General features: G+C 34.5%; 1 protein-coding gene across 1 annotated transcript in view; it reads right to left on the bottom strand.

Moving 5' to 3' along the window:
* Positions 1–12,687, bottom strand: part of ATG4C (autophagy related 4C cysteine peptidase) — an 87,349-nt gene that overhangs the window by 25,761 nt on the left and 48,901 nt on the right. The window contains exons 4-6 of the mRNA XM_082613087.1: positions 8,013–8,246; positions 5,801–6,131; positions 3,884–3,954 (exon numbers count right to left, since the gene is read on the bottom strand). Coding sequence (XP_082469213.1) covers positions 3,884–3,954; positions 5,801–6,131; positions 8,013–8,246 — 636 coding nt within the window. The remainder of the gene's footprint in view (positions 1–3,883; positions 3,955–5,800; positions 6,132–8,012; positions 8,247–12,687) is intronic.

Genomic DNA, 12,687 nt, shown 5'->3' with positions numbered 1-12,687 from the left:
ATGCCACAGAAATATAAAAGCAAATAAGATCCTTACTTCACAGTGTCTGGCTCAATTGTTTTGGTATTTTCCCTTCACTTTCAACATATGTAAGGGCTATGAAATAATCCAATTCCATAACACAGGCTCACCACAGCAGTGATTGCCAACCAAATGGTTCTGGTACCTTTCCCCTACCCCTGCTACCTTAATAATCATTGACCTACCAAGGAGATACAGATAAGCACACGGTGATATTAAAAGTGAATTACAAGCACAATATTTAATAGAGGTATTTCCAAAATGTTACAGAACACAGAATAATAAACTAATTCTACCTGGTGGGAGTTGGTAAAGGCTTCACCAAAGGTGTACCTTCGAGCGTGTTCATAAAGAATGAGTAAGAGTTAACAAAAGGCATTTTAATAATAAGGGGCATTCTAAGCAGAGGCAATAATATCAGCAAAGACATGGAAAAAAGATAATGATAGTATGCCCAAGGAATGGCTTGCAGGTTGATGGTACTTTGGTGTATCAGCATGGAAGACAGTGTTGAGAGGTGATGCTGGAAATGTAGGTCAAGACAAATGGTAAAGAACTTCATGTGCTTTACATGCTACAATAACTTGAGACTAGAGTTAATAGACAGTCATTGGTTTTAAATTAAGGGACATGATCAATTTCTTTTGATCAGATGAATGAGAGAAAGAAAAGAAAGGGAAATCAAGTTAAAGTCCAAGTTAGAGATAAGGGTCTGACCTAAATCAATGAGAGTGAAGAAGAGAGAGCAGATTTCAGATGCATTTTTTAAAGTATAATTTGTTAAGCTTTGGTTGACTAACTAGATATAAGCAATGAAAAAAGAGTCAAGAATAAGTACGCACACACGTGGACATGATACTATTAGTGAAGAGAAAATAGAAAGCAAGGAAGGAGTGGTGTAGAGGGGAATGACAGGTTTAACCTTAAACACGCTGAATTTGAAGTGTTTGTAGAACATCCAGATGGAAATATTTGAAGGACAGCAGAAAATACAAGTTACCTCATATTAATACAAGTAGCACTAGAAATGCAGGTTTAGAAGTCCTAGTATATAGAGCACAGTCCTAACTACTGAAAGGCATGGAAAAATATGCAATTACAAAGGAAGAGAAGACAGAATGAGAGGAAGAGAAAATGACTAGAAAGTGGAGCTTTTAAAAACACTGATGAAGATGGGGGTGTGGAGGGGAATTATTAATAGACTCTGGCTTCACCTAGTTCCTAACCTCACAATCTATCAAAATGCACTACAGTAATATAAACTCTCCCTTTAGAATTTTAAACATCAGTGTTCAAAATTTTAAGATCTACTTCCAGTTACACAAACCACTTAGATATTGAGTAGCTTTGTGTTCTTTAATTAACTAACAATATGTAACGCATAAGACCAAGGCTGATTGATATCAATAAAAGCACAAAAGGCAAATTCATAAATTATTTAATGACTAATTGTTTAAGCACATCCTCTGACTTAATTAGAACTCTTAACACAGTACAGTTTACTTGCAAGATTTCCTACCTGAAAAACAAATACAGTACCTGCAAAATTCACACACTCATCTGAAAACTTAAAACTTTCATGTTCATATGGCTATAATCATGGCTTATCACTCTTTCTTAAAAATCCAATTAACCTTAACAAAAGGCCGAACAAAATGCACGTGTATTTGGTAACGATTATATCCACACTATAAACATTAGTCAGTTACCAGGGTAATCTCAAGCATTTTGTAAATACCCTTATATTAAACATAATTGAAGCATATTTAACTTTCCCCAAACATTAACATATTTTATCCTCTTAACAGCATTTCGGTAAAAAATAAACAACATGAGGTGGTTTATTTTGAAGGCACTTTTATTTTATTAGGAAATTAAGGTCTCTATTTTATCCCCAATAGAGTTTCAAAATTACTATAGATACTGGTCATTAAACAGAATACCCATAACAATAAAACAAAGCAACATTCTGGACAATAGCTGCATCATGATCAGATGATTTACTGAAGGACTGACTAGTGAGAAACAAATCAAACAGAGAATTTTCCTTCCTTGGAACACATCCCCAATGAGATGAGACATGGCAGACATGCACCCCAAGTATATACCTATGTTAAATTTTCCCACCTATCTTTTTTAAGTAGTCATTTTAAATACTGAAATTTTTCTTAAGAACTTATTTTAATATTGTAACTAATAATTCATAGTATATATTCAATCAGGAAATATTTAATCAGTGCCTATACAGGGTGCAATGTAGGAACAAAAATGTGTAAAACATGGTGGTCTCTACTTTCATCATTTACAGTATAATTGGGATAAGCTAAATACTTATGAAAAATCTAATTATAAATGGTATTGGGAAAACTGGACAGCCACATGCAAAAGAATAAAATTGGACCACTATCTTATACCATACACAATAATTAAATCAAAATTGATCAACAAAGATTTGAACACAAGACCTGAAACCACAAACTCCTAGAAGAAAACAGGCGGAAAGCTCCTTGACATTGGTCTTGGTGATAATTTTTTTAATTTGACACCACAAGGCAACAAAAGCAAAAATAAACAAATGAGAATACATCAAACTAAAAAGCTTCTGTACAGCAAAGAAAACCATCAACAAAATGGAAAGGTAACTTACCAAATAGAAGAAATATTTGCAATCATATATCTGATAAGGGGTTAATATGCAAAATATACAAATAACTCACATAATTCAACATCAAAAAAACAAATAATCCAATTAAAAAAATGGGCAGATCTGAAGAGATATTTTTCCAAAGAAGCCATACAAATGGCCAACAGGTACATGAAAAGGTGCTCAACATCACTAATCATCAGAGAAATGCAAATCAAACCACAAGATATCATCTCACATGTGTTAGAATGGTTATTATCAAAAAGATAAGAAACAACAAATGTTGTTGAAGATATGGAGCAAAGGGAACCCTTGTGCACTGTTGTTGAGAATGTAAGTTGGTGCAGCCACTAAGGAAAACAGTACAGTGGCTCCTCAAAAAATTAAAAATAGAACTACAATGTGATCCAGCAATTCAACTTCTGGGTATTTATCTGAAGAAAACAAAACCACTATCTCAAAAAGATAAATGCACCTCTTTAATCACTGCAGCATTACTTACAATAGCCAAAATATTGAAACAACCTAAGTGCCCATCAATGGATAATGGATAAAGAAAATGTGGTACATATATACAGTGGAATATTATTTAGCCATAAAAAAGAATGAAATCTTGCCATTTGTGACAACATGGATAGACCCTGAGGGCATTATGCTAAGTGGAATAAGTCAGACAGAGAAAGACACATACTGTATGATCTCACTTATATGTGGACTCTAAAAAGCAGAACAAAATGAATAAACAAAACACCAAGCTCACAGATACACAGAACAGACTGATGGCTGGCAGAAGTGGGATGGGGGGACACAATGGGTGAAGGGCACTAAAAGGTACAACTGCCAGCTATAAGATAAATAAGTCATAAGGAGATAATGTACAGCATGGGGATGGGCACTATAGTTTTGTGTCCTGTATAATACTGGATATATAGTTCTGGAATATAGAACTGGAATACTGGAATATAGTTCTGTATCTATATAATACTGTATTGTATATTTGAAAGTTCTCATCACAAGAAAAAAAATTTTCTAACTATGTATGGTGACGGATGCTAACTAGACTAATTATGGCGATCATTCACAATATATACAAATACTGAATCATTATGTTATACATCTGAAACTAACATAATGTTATATATCAATTATACCTAAATTTTTAAAAAGGTCTGACCAAATAAATGGATAAAAAGTAGAATTATATAATACATTCCTCACCTGTACAATCTTGCGCAACGTAAATAGTTATTCCTTGTAAATCTGGGTGTCTTGCTTCTTCAACTGCTTTTCTAAGAAAGTAACAAGCATTATCCTTTAAAACCCTAACTAACATTTCCAGTTAATAACAAAAGATTTAATTTAAGGGAAAAGAAAGCCATCATTTTCTTGACTTTCCTATTTACCCTATAGTGTCTGCTTTCAAAACTATCATCTGAATGGTATCAAAAATCAATTTTTTCAAAGTAGAATATTATACTAAATTACTCCAAAAACATTAAAACATAAGTTTAAAAAACATATTTTAAAATTCTTGGGTACAAAGGTGTGAACCCCACGCTGCCCCCCAAAAAAGAATTTCTCTCAAACTCACCTGGCTATATTAAATGTTTTCTAACCAGTGGTATTACAATATGCTTCAAGGTTTGCTTCATATTAACTTACATTACTGACTATCAAAGTATGATTGTCCTCTGGTACATTTATGAAAGATTTTTTCTTTTCTTTAAACAATAGCATGACTTTTTTCCTTCATTCAAAAACCTATATGACCTGAACAAATGAATTTCCTACTTTCAAGTCTTAGAATTCTATAAGCAAAACTGCAAATTGAAAAATATTTCCAAGTGAGTATAATATACTCAATGGTGCACATGAAGTGAAAAAAAAATCACAACAATATATGTAAAAGGAAATTACACAAATTGTGGAAAAATACTTTTATTTAACTGTATCTTTATAATTTTTTAACTTAACATGCCTTATTATGCATGTTTGTATGTGTTAATATAAAAGAGGGATGGGAAAACTATGGCCCATAGTTCAAGCATGACCTGTGGCCTGTTTTTGTACAGCCTGCAAGCTAAGAATGGTTTTTACAGTTTTCAACGACTGTAAAACAAAAAAAGAAAAAAAAGAGCTAAATGAGCAATAGAGCCCTTATATAGCCTGCAAAGCCTAAACTATTTACCATTAGGCCTTTTATAGAAAAAGTGTTCTGATCCCTGGGATACAGAACATAATATCTTGAAGAGTAGAAACCATGCTTTTATGACTATGTTTTTATACATATCATACCAAGCTGGACTTGACATTATTAACAATCCATTTAATAATATTAGGCAACTACTTTTTCAACTATAAGCAACTGACCTATAAAATATAAAAGCCTCTTAATAAGCAAAAACACCCTTTGTACTAATTTGGATTTTGTATATTATTCTAAATAGACTAAATTTACTATAACATGCTGTACTTGGATGACAATATTAATGATTCAGTTAATAATAATAGTGGGACACAATAAATATGACAATTTTTTAAAAAACTTAAGTAGTATCCAAATAATTTGCACATAAAAAGCTGAGGTATAGTGAAATCTGACTTCCGACTTTTTTCTTACTCTGAATGTCACAGACACTTTATTTTACTATGATATAATTATAACATTAATACTCCCATACATTTACAATTCACCAGAATTTGATGTGTGCAAAGAAATGCTGAAAACATCAATTTTAGCTCTTGACATTTCATTACACTATCAGTACATTACAGCCTCCAGGTTACACTACTAAAAAAAAAAAAACTATAATGTTATGCATGTTCCAAGGTTGAAAGAGTTGTTAGTTTTTAGAACATTTCAATAAGGTAGTCTAATGAAAACCTGGTTAGAAAGAGACCTTGGATATCTATACCTATGAGCAAAAGAAGAAAAATTTGTCAGTAGATAAATTAAATGTAACTAGAGTCACAATATGTCTTGTTTTTTCCCTAACAGTAAATGAAAGCTACTTTATGAATATTCTCATACAGTTAGACTTTAAAAGTTCCAATAATATATATGTACTGCAAAAATCACTATCTCTGAGCCTGAGGACCTCTGTCACAAGATGAAAGATTTTAAAACAATTTTACCTTAAAATGTGAGCAACCACAGCTGGTCCATACCAATCTCCAGCTTTTTTCCCAGACTTCTTTCCATATTCTATTAGTTGATGTAAACCAAAGAGAGCCAAGGGGGAATCACCAAACCAAGAGATGATTTTCCTGTGATAAATTTCATTTTGCATTTCACGATCATCAGAATATCTCCCGATTGTTTCCTTCAGAGAAATTGTTGGGGTTTTGAGTTCTCTTTCCGCTGAAAGCGATGCTTCGAATGATGCAGTAAATTTTTTTACAGTGTTGGAAGTCCATGATTCAGAGTCTGAATTTTCAATGTTCAAAGCATCAGGCCAGGTCCAAGCTATAGCAGTTCCAAAGCAAGGTGTTCAGATTTTTTAAATAGTTAGACTTTAACAATTCTACTAAAATAAGCATGTAGCATTTAAAGTCATATGGGTTACTAAACTAAAATAGCAAAGTCAGAAATAGGCAAATTTATAGTGACAGAAAGTAGATTAATGGTTGCTATTGGGAATGACTGCTAATGGGTATAAGGTTTCTCTGGGGGAAGATGAAAATGTCCTAAAATTAGATTATGGGGATAATTGTAGAACTCTGTAAATATACTAAAAACCACTGAATTGTTGTTCACTTTAAATGAGTGAAATCATGGTATGTTGATTATATCTAAATAAAGCTGTGTAAAAAAACAAACATACAAGCAGAGGAAACATGCCAATATACCAATGATCTTTACTTTTGAGTTGAAATATTATTCTCCAGACTTTTCTGTAGTTTCTAAAATTTTTTAAATGGGGATATATTACATATAATCAGGAAAAAATTACCGAAATGAAAGAGAAAAAATAGTAAACTTAGGTACAAATGGACAATTCTGGAATATGTTTTTCTTTCTTTTGTTTTTTTTGACAGTGCTAAGGTGGAATAAAGACTTTTGTATTCCATTACCAGTACTGCTCACCAGACATCCAGTCTTGACTACCCAAAGACACAATAAACATATTCAACTAACAATCATAGTATTTATGAGAGTTTAACTTCAGAAAGTGGATTTTGTTTTGCTTAGACGTTAAAATAGAAGTTTGACCTGTAAGTTTAATATTTCTTTACAAGGTGTTTTTTTCTCTCAGTCCTTTCAAAATAACTTTATTATTTAGGGAGTAACATCAATTCGCTAGTAAATGAAGTTAATAAAAGAAGTCATTAGAGATCAAAGATCCCCCCCGAAATCAATTATATCACTACCTCGCTGTTTTCAATAACACAACAGTCCCCAAACATTCATACAATTTCAAGCTAACAAAATGAGTCACAGATTCAGGGACCTAGTCAGGAGTGTGAAAAGTATTCCAATTCTTGTCCATGATTTCATGAGACTATAAATAAATCATCCCACAAAAAGCTGAAAAATTCCTTTTCCTTGCAATATCCACACTGCTCTTGAATAAACATTCTCTCCAAATGATCTCATCAATAATCCCTACAGAAAGGTTATTAAATATTTGCCATGCATTGCAGAAAATTGACTGACACTTAAAAAAATATAATGACACTTAGTAATAACCAGATATGATAGCCTAAAATGGTCAACTAAAATCCTCCTACATATGTACACATTATATAAAAATGAACTAATAGAAATGGTAAGAAAGGTGGCACATTGGAAAAAATAGATATAAGTAAGTTAGTATCAATGACATTTCTGAGAGTCTAAAAGTCTAAGCATGATGACCTTATTAAGAAAATGCCCTAATCAATTTAACTGATTATAATCACATTTATAAAGATAAAAATAATTTTAAAGCATAAAACTGTAAAATTTCTTAAGATTTAAATAATGTAAAAACATTAACTGCTCAATAATTTTCCGCTCAAAGTCACTGCTGTTGACCTGCCCAGAATTTACTGAACTGGAGATAATCCAGAGTTCAATCAAAAAGAATTAAATGATAACAGCAACAAAAAATCCACAGACTACTAAAATTTGAACTTAATTAATTCATAGTGGGAGTCATGAATAATACTTATGTTTAATCTGTATTTTGAAAGGTGAATGGCCCAGTCCAACAAAGATGTTACATGCTAGATTAGTTACAACTTTAAAAGACATAGGGGGCTCAGGAAATTAACATCAGGGAATTTTATTCAGTTTGCAAGCTAGAGCTCAAATTTAAAAAAGAGTAACAATAACAAAACCCCCAAAACCAGAGATTTGATTTACCTCTACCAAGGAAGTGTAGTACGAGTCCTTGAGCCAACAGCATCTGGCCAGTTCTTAGTGTACAGCCCCAACCACAGTCCGTTGTCAAAGCTGAGCCTTCTATTGGAGGAAACTCTTCCCTGTAGGTAAGCCATATTCTTGAAATGAAGTCTTTACGAAATTCTTCTACACTTCCCGCAATCACATGATCTTCTATTGTACATCCTGAGCTTACAGGTAACAGTTCATTTTCATCTACAAAATAAAAATATAAACTATACTCTAAATAAATGCAAAGAAATGTCAATAATGGTACTATATTCCCATTACTCTCCATATGGAGCACAGCACAATCTTTTTAATTCTTTTTTTTCAATTTAAATGAAGATAAGTCTCATATTCTGCCTATTCAGGCTATTATGAAAATCAAATGAGAATGAATGCTGAAATGTTCTGTACACTCTGGTGCTAACTAATATAAGGCATTATCAGTACTACTGTTGTTAATAATAATATCCTATATTCCGAATATAATCAACTCTCTTATGAGGACATAATATAAAAATATATTTTCTTATTGCCTCATTTGGCTCAGGATATATATATTAGTGCTCTCTAAAATGAGATTTGCAAATAAAATATCACATTTGTCAATATGTAAAAATGTATGTAATCACATAACTAGTTCTTAAAATCAAATAAAATTGCACGTTGTATTTACTGTCATGAATACTTATACTCAAATTATAAAATCAAAACTAACAAGCTAAACAGTAAGAATATAAAATTCTTAAATATATTGTTTTTATTGACCAATATATTGACCATTGTTTCGGGGTGCATGAGGAGAGAGGACTCCTTCACTGTGTGCCCACAGAAGGCAGAGTACCACCTAAATGAGCTCCATAGACGGGAGCAAGCTGCGGCTATCAGCTTGGACCCCAGAGATGGGCTCGGAATGCTAATGCTGCCGCCGCTGCCGCCAAAAATCCTGTGTGCAAGCACAAGTCACTACCCACACACACACCACCCCCGGGAACCTGTGCAGCTGGCCACTGCCAGGGTCCCAAGATCCAAGGACAACTTCCCCGGGAGAACACACGGTGTGCCTCAATGTCATGTCAGTCTGTGCCGCCGCAGGCTCGCCCCGCATCCCAATTATGACTATTGTACCCTCTTTCTCCCTGGCCTGAGTGAGCAAGAAACTCCTAATCAGTTGCTGCTTTAAACCCCTCCTGTCTGGGCAGGGAACAGATGCCTGAGGGTGACCTACACGCAGAGGCGGGGCCAAAACCACAGCTGAACCCCAGGAGCTGTGCGAACAAAGAAGAGAAAGGGAAATTTCTCTGTGCAGCCTCAGGAGCAGCAGATTAAATCCCCACAATCAAGCTGATGAACCCTGCATCTGTGAAATACCTGAATAGATAACGAATGTTCCCAAAATTGAGGCAGTGGACTTTGGGAGCAACTGTAGACTTGGGGTTTGCTTTCTGCGTCTGATTTGTTTCTGGTTTTTACGTTTCTCTCAGTTTAGTTTTTAGTGCTTGTTATCATTGGTGAATTTGTTTAATGGTTTAGTTGCTCTCTTTTTTTTTAATTAATTTATTTATTTTTCCCCCCTTGTTTCTCTTTTTGTGAGTGTGTATGCATATGTTTCTTTGTGTGGTTTTGTCTGTTTAGGTTTGCTTTTACCATTTGTCCTAGGGTTCTGACTATTCTTTTATTATTATTATTTCTTTTTATGAGTGTGTGTGTGTATGTTACTTTGTGTGATTTTGCCTAGTTTTGCTTTTACCATTTGGTTTGGGATTCTATCTGGTTTCTTTCCCTCCCCCCCTCCTTTTTTTCTTCCTTTTCTTCCAAGCCGTGGGGCTGGCAGGGTCTTGGTGCTCTGGCTGGATATCAGGCCTGAGCCTCCAAGGTGGGAGAGCCAAGTCCAGGACATTGGACCTCCAGAGACCTCCCAGCCCCACATAATATCAATTGGTGAGAGCTCTCCCAGAGATCTCCATCCCAACGCTAAGACCCAGATCCACCGAATGGCCAGCAAGCTCCAGTGCTGAACTCCCCATGCCAAACAACTAGTAAGACAAAAAACAACCACACGCATTGGCATAAGGGCTGCCTAAACTCATACTAAGTTCACAGACATGCCAAAACACAACACCAGACACAGCCCTGCCCGCCAGAAGATCCAGGCCCACCTACCAGAACACAGGCACCAGTCCCCTCCACCAAGAAGCCTACATAACACACTGAACCAACCTCACCCATTGCGGGCAGACACCAAAAACAACAGGAACAAAGAACCCAGAGCCTGTGAAGAGGAGACCCCAAACACAGTAAGTTAACAAAATGAGAAGACAGAAATATGCAGCAGATGAAGCAGCAAGGTAAAAACCCACCACAGCAAACAAATGAAGAGGAAACAGGCAGCCTACCTGAAAAAGAATTCAGAATAATGACAGTAAAGATGAGCCAAAATCTTGGAAATAGAATAGAGAAAATATAAGAAACGTTTAACAAGGACCTAGAAGAACTAAAGAGCAAACAAACTGTGATGAACAACACAGTAAATGAAATTAAAAATTCTCTAGAAGGAATCAATAGCAGAATAACTGAGGCAGAAGAACAGATAAGTGACCTGGAAGATAAAATAATGGAAATAACTGCCACAGAACAGAATAAAGAAAAACAAATGAAAAGAATTGAGGACAGTCTCAGAGACCCCTGGGACAACATTAAATGCACCAACATTTGAAGTATAGGGCTCCCAGAAGAAGAAGAGAAAAAGAAAGAGTCTGAGAAAATATTTAAAGAGATTATAGTTGAAAACTTCCCTAACATGGGAACGGAAATAGCCACCCAAGTCCAGGAAGCACAGAGAGTCCCATACAGGATAAATACAAGGAAAAACACAGCAAGATATATATTAATCAAACTATCAAAAACTAATACAAAGAAAAACTATTAAAAGCAGCAAGGGAAAAGCAACAAATAACATACAAGGGAATCCACATAAGGTTAACAGCTGATCTTTCACCAGAAACTCTGCAAGCAGAAGGGAGTGGCAGGACATATTTAAAGTGATGAAAGGGAAAAACCTACAACCAAGATTACTCTACCCCGCAAGGATTTCATTCAGATCCGATGGAGAAATTACAACCTTTACAGACAAGCAAAAGCTAAGAGAATTCAGCACCACCAAACCAGCTTGACAACAAACGGTAAATGAACCTCTCTAGGCAGGAAACACAAGAGAAGGAAAAGACTTACAAAAACAAACTGAAAACAATTAAGAAAATGGTAACAGAAACATACATATTGATAAATGTAAATGTAAATGTACGTTAAATGTAAATGGACTAAATGCTCCAACCAAAAGACACAGACTGACTGAATAGATACAAAAACAAGACCAATACATATGCTGTCTACAAGAGACCCACTTCAGACCTAGGGACACATGCAGACTGAAAGTAAGGAGATATAAAAAGATATTCCATGCAAATGGAAATCAAAAGAAAGCTGGAGTAGCAATTCTCATATCAGACAAAATAGACTTTAAATAAAGACTATTACAAGAGACAAAGAAGGGCACTACATAATGATCAAGGGATCAGTCCAAGAAGATATAACAATTGTAAATATTTATGCACCCAACATAGGAGCACCTCAGTACATAAGGCAACTGCTAAGAGCCATAAAAGAGGAAATTGACAGTAACACAATCATAGTAGGGGACTTTAACACCCCAATTTCACCAATGGACAGATCATCCAAAATGAAAATAAATAAGGAAACACAAGCTTTAAGTGATACATTAATAAACAAGATGGACTTAATTGATATTTATAGGACATTCCATCCAAAAACAACAGAATACACTTTCTTCTCAAGTGTTCATGGAACATTATCCAGGATAGATCATATCTTGGGTCACAAATCAAGCCTTGGTAAATTTAAGAAAATTGAAATCATATCAAGTATCTTTTCCGACCACAATGCTAAGAGACTAGATATCAATTACAGGAAAAAAATCTGTAAAATATACAAACAAATGGAGGCTAAACAATACACTACTTAATAACCAAGAGATCACTGAAGAGATCAAAGAGAAAATCAAAAAATACCTAAAAAAAAATGACAATGAAAACAGGATGACCCAAAACCTATGGGATACAGCAAAAGCAGTTCTAAGAGCGAAGTTTATAGTAATACAATCCTACCTTAAGAAACAAGAAACATCTCAAATAAACAACATAACCTTACACCTAAAGCAATTAGAGAAAGAAAAAAAAACCCCGAAAGTTAGCAGAAGGAAAGGAATCATAAAGATCAGATCACAAATAAGTGAAAAGAAATGAAGGAAAAAATAGCAAAGATCAATAAAACTAAAAGCTGCTTCTTTGAGAACATAAACAAAATTGATAAACCATTAGCCAGACTCATCAAGAAAAAAAGGGAGAAGACTCAAATCAATCCAATTAGAAATGAAAAAGGAGAAGTAACAATTGACACTGCAGAAACACAAAGGATCAGCAGAGATTACTACAAGGAACTACATGCCAATAAAATGGATAACCTGGAAGAAATGGACAAATTCTTAGAAAAGCACAACCTTCCCAGACAGAACCAGGAAGAAATAGAAAATATAAACAGACCAATCACGAGCACTGAAATTGAAACTGTGATT

The sequence above is a fragment of the Mesoplodon mirus genome, assembly GCF_964341445.2.
Source record: "Mesoplodon mirus genome assembly, chromosome: 3".
Classification (NCBI taxonomy): Eukaryota; Metazoa; Chordata; class Mammalia; order Artiodactyla; family Ziphiidae; genus Mesoplodon; species Mesoplodon mirus.
The sequence above is the reverse complement of the archived record's forward strand: the minus strand, read 5'-3'. Positions and strand labels throughout refer to the sequence as shown.